The 14,754-nt window shown below is 39.6% G+C and overlaps 1 protein-coding gene across 8 annotated transcripts in view; it reads left to right on the top strand.

Annotated features, from left to right (window-relative positions):
- The window catches only part of evi5b (ecotropic viral integration site 5b), a 59,251-nt gene that overhangs the window by 13,594 nt on the left and 30,903 nt on the right, over positions 1-14,754 (top strand). For 5 of the 8 annotated variants that reach the window (XM_027146356.2, XM_027146357.2, XM_027146360.2 and 2 more), the window contains one exon: positions 4,028-4,266. In XM_027146356.2, coding sequence (XP_027002157.1) covers positions 4,028-4,266 — 239 coding nt within the window. Of the gene's footprint in view, positions 1-1,693; positions 2,304-4,027; positions 4,267-13,777; positions 13,911-14,105; positions 14,212-14,754 lie in introns of those variants that run through there. The other 3 variants (XM_027146358.2, XM_047814147.1, XM_027146361.2) reach the window with 3 other exon arrangements.

Here is a 14,754-nt window from a genome sequence, read left to right on the forward strand (position 1 = left end):
ATAAAAAAACAAGATTTAATGCAATTTGTACCCTGCATTCCTTGCACACAGCACACTGCTTACTGGAGGGCCATTGAGGCCAAACCCCCTGCATGTACTTGCATACTTCCATAAGATGCACAGCAACACTTTATTTTAGGGTCATTTAACTAGTTGCTTATTAGCATGAATATTAATAGAATATTGGCTATTTATTAGTACTTATTAAGCACATATTGATGCCTTATTCTGCATTACCTTATTCTACATTCTTAATTGTACCCAATACCTAAACTTAATAACTACCTTACTAACTCTTAATAAGCAGTAAATTAGGAGTGTTACCACATGCAGAGAACTAATAAGCTTGAGGAAAGAAATGCTTCATTTTACATTTTGATTTTTTTTTTAGAAGGGTAAGGGTGGGGGATGCTTTCATTTGACAGCAATCATAGAGAAATATGTTTATTACAATTATTAAGTTAATTATGTTTATTACAAGCATAATAATGTTTATTCTGCTTTTGTGTTACTCAGTGAAAGAATCAATTAAAATTCTACTTACAATTAAATCAGTCAAGACGTCATTTTTAAAATGTGTATTACCTTGCATAAATGTCTTCTTATGACCAAACAAAATGTTTATTTATGTTTGTATATGATATAGTTTATATACATTTCCCTACATTTTCAAAAAATTCCCATAAATTCCTGTAAATTCCATAAATTCCCATAAAGTTTCCATTTTGGAATATTTCCAAAAGTCCCGGATATTTACCGGAAATTTACCGTAAACTTTCCGCCCCTTTGCAACCCTAGTCATGAGTGAGCAACTTCGAGGGATACTGAAGAGGTGAGATGCCCTACTGCACATCATAGCATTTAAAATATGAACAAAAAGAAAAACGGTTGATTGTTTTACTCCATACACATTTGTGATGAAGACAGATGAACGCAAATGCACAGATGAAATCAAGTAAGACAGAAACCAGACCGATGTTTGTGGGGGAACAGGAACATGTCCAGTGTGAAAACTACCGTAGACTTTTTTTTTTTTTTTTTTTGTTTCATCAGTAGGGGAATTGGTTTGGTTTCTCTGTTCAACTGCATCCAAAATAGTCATAAAACCAATATGAAAATAATAAATTTGGATAATTAGTGACCTGAAAATGCTGCCTACTTCTGCAAATCTGAAACTAAGACCCTTGGCTATACACACACACACACACACACACACACACACACATATAATAATAATTATATAATACACACTAATGTTCATACATATATATATATATATATATATATATATATATATATATATATATATATATATATATATATATATATATATATATATATATATATATATAATTTATTTATTTATTTATTTGTGTGTGTGTGGAACAAGCAGGAGTGTTGTATTTCCTAAAACATGGGAAATTTGTGAGCTGCATAAAGTTTGAATTTCTAAGCGTTTTTACAATGCTGACGATCGCTGTAATAACTCATTAAAACTATTGACATTATCTCTTGATAGTATCAGTAGGATCACTATGGAGCACATCCAAACACAGGCACTTTTCAGACATCTTTCTGGTTACTTAATACGTATTCCTTCAGTTTACAGTACTTCTTCTAACTGCACTTTGCTCTCGTGTTTTGCTTCCTGTCGAGGCCCCACCTCTTGCACTTTTTATTTCACCCGTCTCTCTTGCTCTTTCCTTCATCAGTAGCATGCAGGGAGTGATAAATCCCTCTCCAGAACAGATCTATTGTTTCTCAGGATTCAGTGGGCACCGTTGCCTCCTCAGACGTGACTTTTACAATCACGAAGCTCAACGCATGTAGTTTTAACTTGCTGTCCGGAAATGAAAGCTGGTTCACTCTGGATTCGCAGAAGTGCTTCTTTCAAATAAGAAGGAGGCTGTCATCTGAAGACACACTTCCCCTGGGGTTACCGACATGAAGTGTGTTTTAACTGGTAACATCAAACACGTCACACGGTGCTTTCTTCTGCTAGGTTAATTCCAGCTTCAGAGACCCTACAGCTGTAATGCCACATTGTCTACGACTGATGCTAGCACACATTGTCTAATCGACTCTGTCTGTCTTCGGTCGCTTACTTTGTGTGCACTTTGATCCTAAGTGACACGGTGACAATCAGGTGCTTGTCAAATGGCTACAGTCTCAGTGAACCGGCAGTAAGATGTTGGATGGCCTGAATACTCTGTGTGTATTGTTCAATTCCAGTTTGTTTTAAACAACTTTTGGATGGAAATACTGTTTAAGAGAGTCCTGCTCAAGAAGGAGGTGCTCTTTAGGTAAGCATACAATTATTTATAAAGCATTTAAGATAACTAGGATAACATGCAGGACGTTTTTAGATTACACAGTTCTACAGTGTGGCCCAAACATCACCATATACTGTATATAGGATGGATTTTGTATTTTAGTTTAAATTAGAACGTAACTTTATTCACAAAACATTCTATTTCTTTGTACAAGCACAGAGTTGTCTCTCTAACTTTGGTTCCCAGTTTGGCTTGTGTTCGCTTCCCATTCCAGAGAATAATTTCCTTACATTTTTCTTTTGGGGGGAAAAACATTCTTAAAGGCAAGTTGAAGGGAAAAAAATATATTTTGCACTAGACAGCACTCTCTTTGTTAGAGGAAGTCGATATATATTTTATATAACGGTTGTTTCCTGAGCCAGTTGTGTTTGAGTCTGTGCTGTAAGGTCCACATCCAGCTGACTTCCAGCTGTCTTTGTTTCGTAACTTGCTGTGCTTGCTTTTCTGTCAGTAGACAGAGTCCTGATGAAGTCCTTATTCAGCAAATAGGCTAGTAGAAGAAATGCCCAGCCCCATGACATGTTTGCTAAATACTGAGTGTTTTCTTTTTTCCTTTTTTTTTAACATCAGCGTGGGATAACTGATGACTAAGCGCATATTAATCATTTCGAATTTTTCAATTTTGTAGTTATTTATAGCTCTTCTTTTTGAGTTATGCACATATTTTTACTTCTGTGTTTGGGAAACTTGACCTGGTTATTTGAAATATTTATGCATTTATTTATTTAAAAAATGCTGATATTGTACAGCACTTATAAAAATGGATAAATGTAATATTATAATTATGTGCTTTTATATGAGCAAAACACTTACAATGAGATGTGTTCCATGTGACTGAATGTATTTATCACATGACCAGGAAGAACATTAAAGGCCCCAGTAGCCTTCCTTCGCTTCCTTCAGCATTATTTTCCGGTGACATGCACACCTGAATGTGGGATTTCACACAGTGTGAGATGATCTTGAAACATCTGTTGTACAAGCTTGTATCCTGCCCTGCTGTGTCTGCGTTTAATAGAGGACATTTTTAGCCCTGTATCTGTGTGCAGCTGGTATAACAGATTCTCTGCTTTATAAACTGTGTTACTTTATAAACTGTATTATAATAAAATAAAAAAAAAAAACACAGGAACTTGTCATCTAAACAGCGATCTGTTTATGGGGCGGTTCTGTGAGGCTTTTTTTTTTCGGTTGCGTAGAATGATATCTAATTTCACATCCTCTTAATCTCCAAAACAAGTGTCCGTACTGCCGTCACATTCATCAGCTGCCGCTGCCTTTCTTACGGTCCTGTTAAGTTTTAAGTAAAGATTATAAGAATGAATTTAACAAGTGGTGTTGCAGTGTAGCAGTGGTTCATTTTCAGTGTGTTTAAAGTCAGCAAGTGCAGATGTACGGTAGTCTTCTTCGACATCAGTGAAACAAGTCAGTGGGCATTACCAACATAAATGTTCAAGTGGAATTATTTGGATGAACACATTCATCAGGGCTCAGGGGTGGACAAAATCATGAATTAATTCTCCAGTGTGCTGTCCAGACATGAGATCTGCTTGTTCCAGGTGTCTGAGCTACCAAGCAGATGACTATAAGCTCATCCTGCACCAATCACATTGAAAGTTAATGACTTTTATTTATTTATTTTTTACACCCAGACAATGCAAGCTTGCTCAAATGTAACTATCGACTGTCCACAGGTGGCGACGGACAAAGTAGCAGGCAAGCTGAGTTCGACTCTTTCATGGGTGAAGAACTCAGTGTCGCACACGGTCAGTCAGATGGCTAGCCAGGTGGCCACTCCGTCCTCACTGCACACGGTGGTGGGATCGTCCACCGTCTCCCTGTCCTCGCCCGGCCTTTCTCCGTCAACTCCGTCCTCCAACCAGCTTAGCCCGGATGAAGTGGAACTACTCGCCAAGCTTGAGGAGCAGAACAGGTAAGAGATTGTGCTCTGCCTCAGTATAGCTCTTCTTTTCTCAATGCATTAAACCCTGCTTGTTTGTAGAGGTACAACTGCTCACGTTCGTCTGGAAGAATAGGAGCTACTGATAGAAGATTGCTTTTTTTTGTGTTTGTGGGTTTGTGTGTGTGTAGCATCATAGCTCAGTATTAATAGTTTTTGTCACGTCTACAAAATTTTATGTCATGTCTATTTCTTCAGATTTACTTCGGTGTGAAGATTTTAAAGTGTTGGATCAAATTTAGATCCTTTACCGAGTCATTCTGAAGTATTTTGCTTTACCCCAGTAGCAGAAGAAAAAAAGACTTTTACTGTTGACGGGTTGCCAAGAAAATGCTCCTGCCAATCACTATCTGTTGTGATATAAGCCAAAATTGTGCCAGGAGAAGACAAATCAGTAGCCCTTGTGTCCCGCAAGCAGATTTCCTTGCCCCACAGTTTTTTCTATGTATTTCCCCATTGCAATTCTATTTAAAAAAATACAAAGAAAGAATAAAAAACGCTACCAGTTAACTTCCTTCAACACTTTTTTTTTTATTTGGTGTATAGCCAGGATTATACTTTACATTGATTAGATACAACATCGGTGCTGTAACTAAAATGTAGGTTACTCTCTGGTTCTGAATCCACCTTCTACATTACAGTCATTAACATACATTATTAGGTGGATTAAATACCCTGCACAAAAAGTCCAGCACAAAAAAAAGTCCAGCACAAAGCTTGATGTGTGTGAACAAGTGATCATCACATGCATATGTGGGCCTTAATCACTGAGGTGTTATCAATATATTGAATAGTTACAGTCAGTACAATGAATCATTCCAGAGTTTTAACATTTATTTCACTTTACTTTATCTCTTAATAGGAGCTAATGTCTTGTGAATGCAGACAGGCATTGTGCTACAGACATCCAGGGTTTTTAGTAACACCTCTAATGAGGTGGTCTATATTTAGAGCGAGATCTCCTTGGTGTTGACTGTGAGCATTGATACAGTAAGCACAATGACATGGTGTTAACACGGTGGAGCGTCTGCTGTGTGACAGCTTTGTGTTGTCTGTGAACTGAGAACAGCACAGCACTGTCTACAAGATCGATCTATAGCTGCACCACTTTCTCTTTTGTCCCTCTTCTCCAGTTTTCACAAAATTCTCTGTGTATTCTGCTGTACAATGCCGTGTCTGTGTGTGTCTGTGTGTGTCTGTGTGTGTCTGTGTGTGTCTGTGTGTGTCTGTGTGTGTGTCTGTGTGTGTGTCTGTGTGTGTGTCTGTGTGTGTGTGTGTGTGTGTCTGTGTCTGTGTGTGTCTGTGTGTGTGTCTGTGTCTGTGTGTGTGTGTGTCTGTGTGTGTGTCTGTCTGTGTGTGTGTCTGTCTGTGTGTGTGTCTGTCTGTGTGTGTCTGTCTGTCTGTGTGTGTCTGTCTGTCTGTGTGTCTGTGTGTGTGTGTGTGTGTGTGTGTGTCTGTCTGTCTGTCTGTCTGTGTGTCTGTGTGTCTGTCTGTCTGTGTGTCTGTCTGTCTGTCTGTCTGTGTGTCTGTGTGTGTCTGTGTGTGTCTGTGTGTGTCTGTGTGTGTCTGTGTGTGTCTGTGTGTGTCTGTGTGTGTCTGTGTGTGTCTGTGTGTGTCTGTGTGTGTCTGTGTGTGTGTGTGTGTGAGACATGCCAGACATGTACAATGCCTCTGTGTACTATGTGTGTAATATCCACATAGATGATTGTGTGTTTGTGCACTGCAAAAAATTGGAAATACTTTGAATATAGTAAAATTTTTAGCTTTAATATATACTTTTTATTAGATTACAATAAAGCGAATATAAGATTTTTAAACCTATTACTAGACGGTTCCTTCAGTATTGTGTGCACGCACAGATGGTTGGGGATGGCATCTGGCAGTGTGAAGGATTTGGGGGTAACAGACTGCAGAATGTATGATGCTGACTGTAGGAGTGGGTGTTAGCGAGACAAATCAATGTGGTAAGAAAAAATATAGAACACCAATGATTTTAATGCACACATGCACGCGATCAGTGCATTAGTCGTGCAATCTTTTTTTTTTTTTTTAAGATCTGATCACATTTTTGGAAAATTACATCTCATAGCGAAACAGTCATAGTCCTTTTTTTCACTTCTGGTTATAATCCTGATATCAGCTGTCAAAATCTCTGCAGTCCTCCTGCAACATCACATCATCAAACTAGAGAAGAGCGCTTACACACTCTGTAAAGGTGACGTTTAGATCAGGTGATTAGACTGACATTCGTTTTGTACTTGAATAAAACATGACACTTGCAAACATGCATTTTTTATTTTTTTTTTACTTTTTTGAGGTTTAAAACAGATTAGGCAGTAAATGTAGAGCTAGGTGAGGCATCGTTTAATGGATTTATGAGATGGATTAGCTCTCTCTCTCTCTCTCTCTCTCTCTCTCTCTCTCTCTCTCTCTCTCTTTAATGCTATATATGCTAATGTATATATGAAATGCATTTCAGTTCAGGAAATAATAGGAATAACATAAAGAGACCATGTGGACCATATTGGAGGCTAATACACAAGCAAGAGTCAAGTCAAGTCAAGAAGCTTTTTATTGTCATTTCAACCATATATAGCTGTTGCAGTACACAGTGAAATGAGACAACGTTTCTCCAGGATCAAGGTGCTACATAAAACAAAGACAGGGCTAAGGACATGTAAGTAGTCAGCCACATAAAGTGCAACTGTGCAACCTGGTGCAAACAGTGCAGGACAAGACAAGCAAGACAGTGCAGGACAAAAGACAGTGCAGGACAAAAAACAGTGCAGACATTAAGTTACAAGACAATACAAAAAGTACAAAAAATGCAATACACAATACACAAAAGACAATAAACAGTAACAGAAACAGCGCCGACCGACCGGTGTAAATACTGAATGTTCAAACAGTATTTTGTGCAGTAAAAGAATGAACAGCAGCAGGTTCTTAGCAGCAGGTCCTTTGGATTATATATGGAGTTGTGCAAAAAACAGCAGATGACTGAGATATTGTCCAATATGTGCAAAAACAGCAGAAAAGTGTGCAAAACAGTGTGTGTGTTTTGTGAGGGTCTGTGCAGTCCATACAGATGATGTGTGTGTATGTTGTGCTCAGTATAGTACAGTTCGGTTATTGAGAAGTCTGATGGCTTGTGGGAAGAAACTGTTACGCAGTCTGGTCGTGAGGGCCCGAATGCTTCGGTACCTTTTTCCAGACGGCAGGAGGGTGAAGAGTGTGTGTGAGGGGTGTGTGGGGTCATCCACAATGCTGTTGCCTTTGCGGAGGCAGCGTGTGGTGTAAGTGTCCATGATAGAGGGAAGAGAGACCCCAATGATCTTCTCCGCTGTCCTCACTATCCGCTGCAGGGTTTTGCGATCCGAGATCATACAGTTCCCAAACCAGACAGTGATGCAGCTACTCAGGATGCTCTCAATGGTCCCTCTGTAGAACATGATCAGGGTTGGGGGAGGGAGATGTGCCTTTCTCAGCCTTCGGAGGAAGTAGAGACGCTGCTGGGCTTTCTTGGTGATGGCGCTGGTGTTGAGTGACCAGGTGAGGTTCTCCGCTAGATGAACACCCAGAAATTTGGTGCTCTTGACGATCTCTACAGATGATCCGTCGATGTTCAGCGGAGAGTGGTCGCTCTGTGCTCTCCTGAAGTCCACAACCATCTCTTTAGTTTTGTCCACATTCAGAGAAAGGTTGTTGGCTCTACACCAGGCAGTTAGTTGTTGCACCTCCTCCCTGTATGCTGACTCGTCGTTCTTGTTGATGAGACCCACCACGGTCGTGTCATCGGCGAACTTAATAATATGATTCGATCTGTGCATTGCTGCACAGTCGTGAGTCAGCAGAGTGAACAGCAGTGGACTGAGCACGCAGCCTTGAGGAGCTCCAGTGTTCAGTGTGGTGGTGCTGGAGATGCTGTTCCCGATCCGGACTGACTGAGGTCTCCCAGTCAGGAAGTCCAGGATCCAGTTGCAGAGGGAGGTGTTTAGTCCCAGCAGGCTCAGCTTCCCAATCAGGTGCTGAGGGATGATTGTATTGAATGCTGAACTAAAGTCTATGAACAGCATTCGTACATAAGTGTCCTTATTGTCCAGATGAGTGAGGGCTAAGTGGAGGGCTGTGGTAATGGCATCGTCTGTGGAAGCAATGGTCGGGCTCAAAACCGTAAATAAAAACTTAAAAACGTAATTAGCACCGTATTGAATCCGGAGAGGCCGCTGCGTGCTACTGCCGCGCCGCCATCTTCCATCTTCCATGGAGTAGTAGGGGATAATAGCTATTTGTATATACTGACTGTAAAGGTGTGCGCTATACCAGTATTGAACACTTTTATGTGAGAAAACATTGTCGTAATTCACACAGAGCATGATGTGACAAAAGAAAGAACAGCTACAAACCTGATTTACTGATACAGTATGGTGTTTACAGCGACTCTGTGATTCTCTCTCTTCATCTCTGTTTTATACTCTCACCACTTACCTTAACTCACCTTAAGTTTTTGCAGGTTTGCCATAAGAGCTGCTCACTGTGTTGCTATGGGTTTGTGTGTTACTCTTTTATTTCTTTATATACTCATTTTAAAACTTTGGTAATCCAACAAGGAGCATGCAGCAATTTCGTCATGCGTTTGGGTACATACTTGCAGTGCGTCATGAGAAATAAGTCATGAGGTCTTGTTAGACTGGATACTGTTCATTATACCTTAGTTTTATAATGAAGGGAAGGTGGCAAGACTCTAAACAGGCACTATGATAACTGTTCAGAGATGAGAGATGACTTTTAAATGCAGTAGTGCATCGTTAATGAGGTGACAGGAGCTGATTGGGAGAAAAAAACCAACCGTTTTTAAGAAGTGACAACAGCAGAATCAAGCTTGCAGATCGATGCATTAGATTTGCATACATGTTTACTAATGAAAGTGGAAATGTAGCAGGTTTGCATAATGCGTTTCCTGTGCTAATACAAGAGACACAATCATACACATTTTATCAATACAAAAGTACATATCTTTAAGTTCTCACAGTGGTTGTTGTCCATGACCGCTGTAATACTTACTACTTTTTTAGCACCCACCAATGTATATAGTATATATTCCGATTGCTAAAGAAATGCTGAGTGATTGAAGGCTAGGGGAAATTGAGTCAAGCCAATTTGTATCATCTTGCGCTAAACTTGCTTGTGACACTTTACAAATCAAGCACATTTATCCAGAGTGAAACGAATTTTATTTTGTAAATTTGCTCATTTTCACCCAGTATCTAACACTCCACTGTCACATTACAGCTACCAGCTGTGGGAGGATGATGGGGCAGGTGAGATATTTGGAACCGCTGGCCTGTGACTTCTTACACCAGCTAAACAGCAGCACCAGAGGTGTAGCAAACACAGAATGACTCAAACTGTCTCAAAGCATGCTTATTTAATACTTCTGATTTAGTATTAATTAACTCCTAACTATGCATTATGTTATGGCACGAGTCAGAACCGGGGTGTTAACATCCATACTCCTCAACATTTGGGACACATCTTAATTTATGCAAGCACCCCTGTTTTGATTCCTGTCAGGCTTGATCAAGGTCTGAAGCACAGGTTAAAATCAACTCCCATATACTGTGCTTCATGTAAGACACTTTCACGTCTAAAAATCGATACAGAAGCATGTGCAGAAGATTCATGCATTTAACATGGAAGTGAGACAGTAGTAGAAGTGGTGGTGATGAAACTCATTCATTATTCAGTCTAAACATCTTAAGTCATAATCTACCACCAGACGATCTTAACATATTAATAATGTTGCCATTGAAGGCATTTAGGACACTGGAAAAAAAAAGTTAATATATATTGATATACAGTGTATTGATTTTGCAGTGGTTTGAGTTATCATTATCATCATCATCAGAAATGTGTTGTATAATCTATACAATATAGATTTGTGTCAGTATTATTGCATAAAGCCTGTATTAGGATAAATCCTACGTCATGGCTTTAGTGTGTACTGAATATCTACTGAATAATGTATAATAATGTTTTATTTACTAATTATTCCTTTGCCAAGCTGGTCAGAGAACTGATCTTTGACTTGATTGTGTTGATTTCACAGTGAACGGGCATTGGGTTAAAGCCGGTCTGTCGTTAACGCCATGGTTCTGTTTTTTTAGTTCTGAGCAAACAGAAGGTCTGATTTATTATCAAGCTACCAGTGGATTTCAGTAGTTCAGAAAATAGAGCTTTGAGGCAAATCATTGCAACTTGTGTTTTCAGGAACAACACTCAGGCAGCATACATTAAACATAACACCATGTAATAACGAGTGCTGTATTTTTGCTATTATTTTGCATAATGTAACCTTATGTTAATGGAGAATGCCCTTGACTTTCCTTTAGGCTGTCTGCTATCTTAATGTTGATCCTTATAAATGTTTACAGAACAGTATAAACAGCAGTGTGTAGAAATGTAGGATTAGTTCTTCTATAATGGATTTCTTTATCAGAGGTTAACCAGGAAATTTCTGGGATGGGAATTCTCTCTTCTCAGGGAAACAGGCCATCCTAATAAATATGTCCAGCTCATAAAGGTTGTTCTGGCTCTTTGTGTGTGCAGTTGGTTTTGGTCTCTTGCCCAGAGTTGACCTTTGATTTTTGCCCTGATGTGTCTGTAGGAGTGGTGTTTAGGCTATCTGCCCTCCGACCCCAGCTATGCAGAGGCAGCCCTGGCCACAGCTGGGTCCTTTTCATGTAGCACAAAGTCCATGTTTAACACGGTTCTATCCACCTGCTGCTCTTATACAGCTCCAATGCAAACTATTCTTAGTGTAGCAAACACACATCAGAGCTAAGACTTCTTTAAGAGGACTCATTTCTTTATACCCTGCAGTGACTTGTAGTTTTCTCTCTCGAGTCAGCTTGGCATCTAATCAACACCATCCTAAATTTAGAAAGATGGAGTAAAATGTGTTTGAGGGTTTTAGACATTGTAAAAAGTAACATAACACAGCAGTGTTCTTTCATTAGGTATAGCAGCACGACTCTGACCGTAGTTCCGTCTGTAACATAAACGATTGGTTTATATGATTCTAAGTTATCATTTTTATAATAATTGCTCATTCACATTCACAGGGTCTTAAAAGGGCGATAATTAAGGCCTCGTGATAAACTCTCACTCACTCACTCATTTTCTACCGCTTATCTGAACTACCTTGGGTCACGGGGAGCCTGTGCCTATCTCAGGCGTCATCGGGCATCAAGGCAGGATACACCCTGGACAGTGTACCAACCCATCGCAGGGCACACACACTCTCATTCACTCACGCAATCGCACACTACGGACATTTTTTTTTTCCAGAGATGCCACTCAACCTACCATGCATGTTTTTGGACCGGGGGAGGAAACCGGAGTACCCGGAGGAAACCCCCGAGGCACAGGGAGAACACTCATGTTCACAGGGAGAACATGCAAACTCCGCACACACAAGGCGGAGGCGGGAATCGAACCCCGACCCTGGAGGTGTGAGGTGAACGTGCTACCCACTAAGCCACTGTGCCCCCCTCCTCGTGATAAACATTAAAGTAAATTTTCTAACAAAGTAAAATCTACAAATGGATTTGTTGAAGGAAAGGTTTATTAAACATTTATGGTAGCAGTCTTGGGTGTCAGTGCTTTGGGAGTCATGTGAAGTATTTTATCAGTTTCTTGGTAACATGATAAGCTGTGTTTTTGTCTTATTATCTTAATGAGAGTGGAAAAAAGAGAAGCCGGTGAAGGAATGATTGTTGAACTAACATGTCGTTTGAAAATTATGTGATTCATGAAAAATTAAAGTTAGTGATTTAAGAGGAATGAAATACCTCAATTCATGCTACTATAGGAAATAACCCACTTTTGATTACTAGACACTAAGAGAAACAGTATCTTACACTCGGGCATTACGCGTCCTACAGAATGAACACGTCAACTAACGTTCATTAGCTGAAGGGAAAAGAAGAGAAATGTGAATGTGTAATCAAGGTCTGTACATCTTAGGGGTTATAAGAAGCCAGTGACCGAGCCAGCTGACTAAAATATAGAGTAGGGATACAAAGGGAAAACACAGGGCCATTTCTGTGTGTTTGTTTATGTATTTTTTATCTAGACTATCAAAAAAAAAAATCTAACTCGAACTGGACAGTGTTAGTGCACTAAGTAATAATACAAATTCGACTCGTTCATTGTTAACACTCCTAATTCTTAATCCTTTTTTCTTATTAGTTCAGCATTGTTTCTCGTTTGTTTGTTTACACTTTCTCTTTTTTCCTATTGGCTGTGTGTTCTGCCAGTCATTGTGGAGCTTGTTTTTTGTGTGTGTGTGTGTGTGTGTGTGTGTGTGTGTGTGTGTGTGTGTGTGTGTGTGTGTGTGTGTGTGTGTGTGTGTGTGTGTCTGTGTGTGTCTGTGTGTGTTTGCGTGTTGAAATTTTACACCTGCTTCCACTAACACAATTATTATTATAGGAAATTGTGCATGACTCAGCAGCTCAAGAACATCATATTGTAACTTTATGTTGTTCTCTAAGAAAGACATTCTTTCTGCTGTAGCTTTAAATCGACGTAAAATATCCCTGGAAAGTACATAGCACAAATTGGGGAAACCCTGAACAAGAGCTGAGTCATACAGTGGTCTGCTTTCTCTTTACCGTTGCTGGATTGATAATGCTGAGGTCGCGCTGTTGTGTTAGTCAGAGCTGTTACTGCTTAGCAACCTGAAACCAGTGGATACATTAGCAGTTAGATCTCTGTCTGTGATTCAGTTTGAAGTAAACAAATATATTTCGGTGGGCCAGCAGTACTGGAGCTGTGTAATACTTTATTGTACACTGCTCTGATCATTATGGGAAGCAGTTATGGCCTGTAGCACCTGAGCAGTGCTATGTTTGAATATGCAGAGATCCTGCCAGTAAATGTATTTGGTTAAGAAGTTTCAGGTGAACAGGCAATTGTTTAAAACCTGCTTTTGTGTGCGTGTGCGTGTGTGTGTGTGTGTGTGTGTGTGTGTGTGTGTGTGTGTGTGTGTGTGTGTGTGTGTGTGTGTGTGTGTGTGAGAGAGAGAAAGAGAGAGAGAGAATCGCTGTACTACTTTTATCCTAAATTGTGTACATTTAAAGCACTAGTGAGGGCGTTTAGACTCCTCAGGCTCTCTTGCTAATGGAGGAAGACAGCATGTGCTCAGGGTTTTCTGTGTCTCAGATCAACTCTAATGTTGGAACACAGGATCAGTGATCATGGTAAATTAGAAATTCTAAAGGAAGCGCCCACACACGGCTAAAAGTACACATTTGTGCTCTTTTCTGAAAGTAGGACACTAGCGCTACAGAGCAAAACATGAAAATACAGACCGTATATTTTGGAAACTGGCATGGCGTTCACACACATGCGCAAACGCAACTGTGATAGACATGTTGGTCTTCCAACACACAGGTTGAAGGTCTGTTAACTTAGATAAGAGAGTGTGTGTGTGAGTGAGAGAGAGAGATTGAGAGAGAGAGAGAGAGAATGTTGACTTAAGAGAGATACAAACTCTGATCCACATCTTGCCATTAAAAGCAGCTGCACACCAGCATGAGAATTTAAACGACCTGGTGAGAATCTGAGTACCTCCAAATATTTTTGATAAAGTTTTATAGAAATCCAATAAAAATTCACTGTAATTTGGCAGATTGATATTATTTAGTGTGAATGAAATTAAGTGAAGTATTTTGTTTGTTTTCTCTCCAAATGTCTGCGGTTATAACAGTCCAGCATTTTATTTTTTTATCTATTTTTTTTTTTTACAGTACAACTCGGTACACAGCGTTTTTTACCATGATGACATGACGGCACTATCAAAATGCCATTGAGACCCGACAGCCACTGCACTGATATCACCAATGCAGTACAAGGGTTTGTTTGCATTTTTGTGTAATGACATTCTGTTACTGGCTACATGGATCACATACTTCACTGTCATGTTGATATGATGATTTGTTATTTGTTATTTTTATTTTTCTTATGATTAGCTCTGGTTAGACAAAATCCCGGCCGACTGCGAGACGATTCATATCTGTTCTGTGTGTCTGGTTTGTTTATTGTTTCTGCTTCCCTTCACTTGGTCACATAATCCTTTCCTGCTGATAAAATGCACCATTTTTTGTGTTCGCCTAGCTTTAGTCACTTGGCTTAGTCTCTGATAGAAAACCTGCGCTGTACTTTGTTTAACCAGAGGTGAATCATTTGTTGAGACAGGCCACGTTTAACACACTCTGGACTTGAAGCATATCTCTGACCATACTGTAGATGCCTCGTAGCTTGATTTCTTATATGTTTACTATCATGGATAAAGCAGAGTTAACAGGAACACAAGTCAGATTTTTTGCACTTCAAACTTGACGTTTATATGAATTTTATTTTTCTCTATTTGGTTATAGTGAATTAGTAGAGAGGGCT

Source organism: Tachysurus fulvidraco, chromosome 5 (genome assembly GCF_022655615.1).
Source record: "Tachysurus fulvidraco isolate hzauxx_2018 chromosome 5, HZAU_PFXX_2.0, whole genome shotgun sequence".
Lineage (NCBI taxonomy): Eukaryota > Metazoa > Chordata > Actinopteri > Siluriformes > Bagridae > Tachysurus > Tachysurus fulvidraco.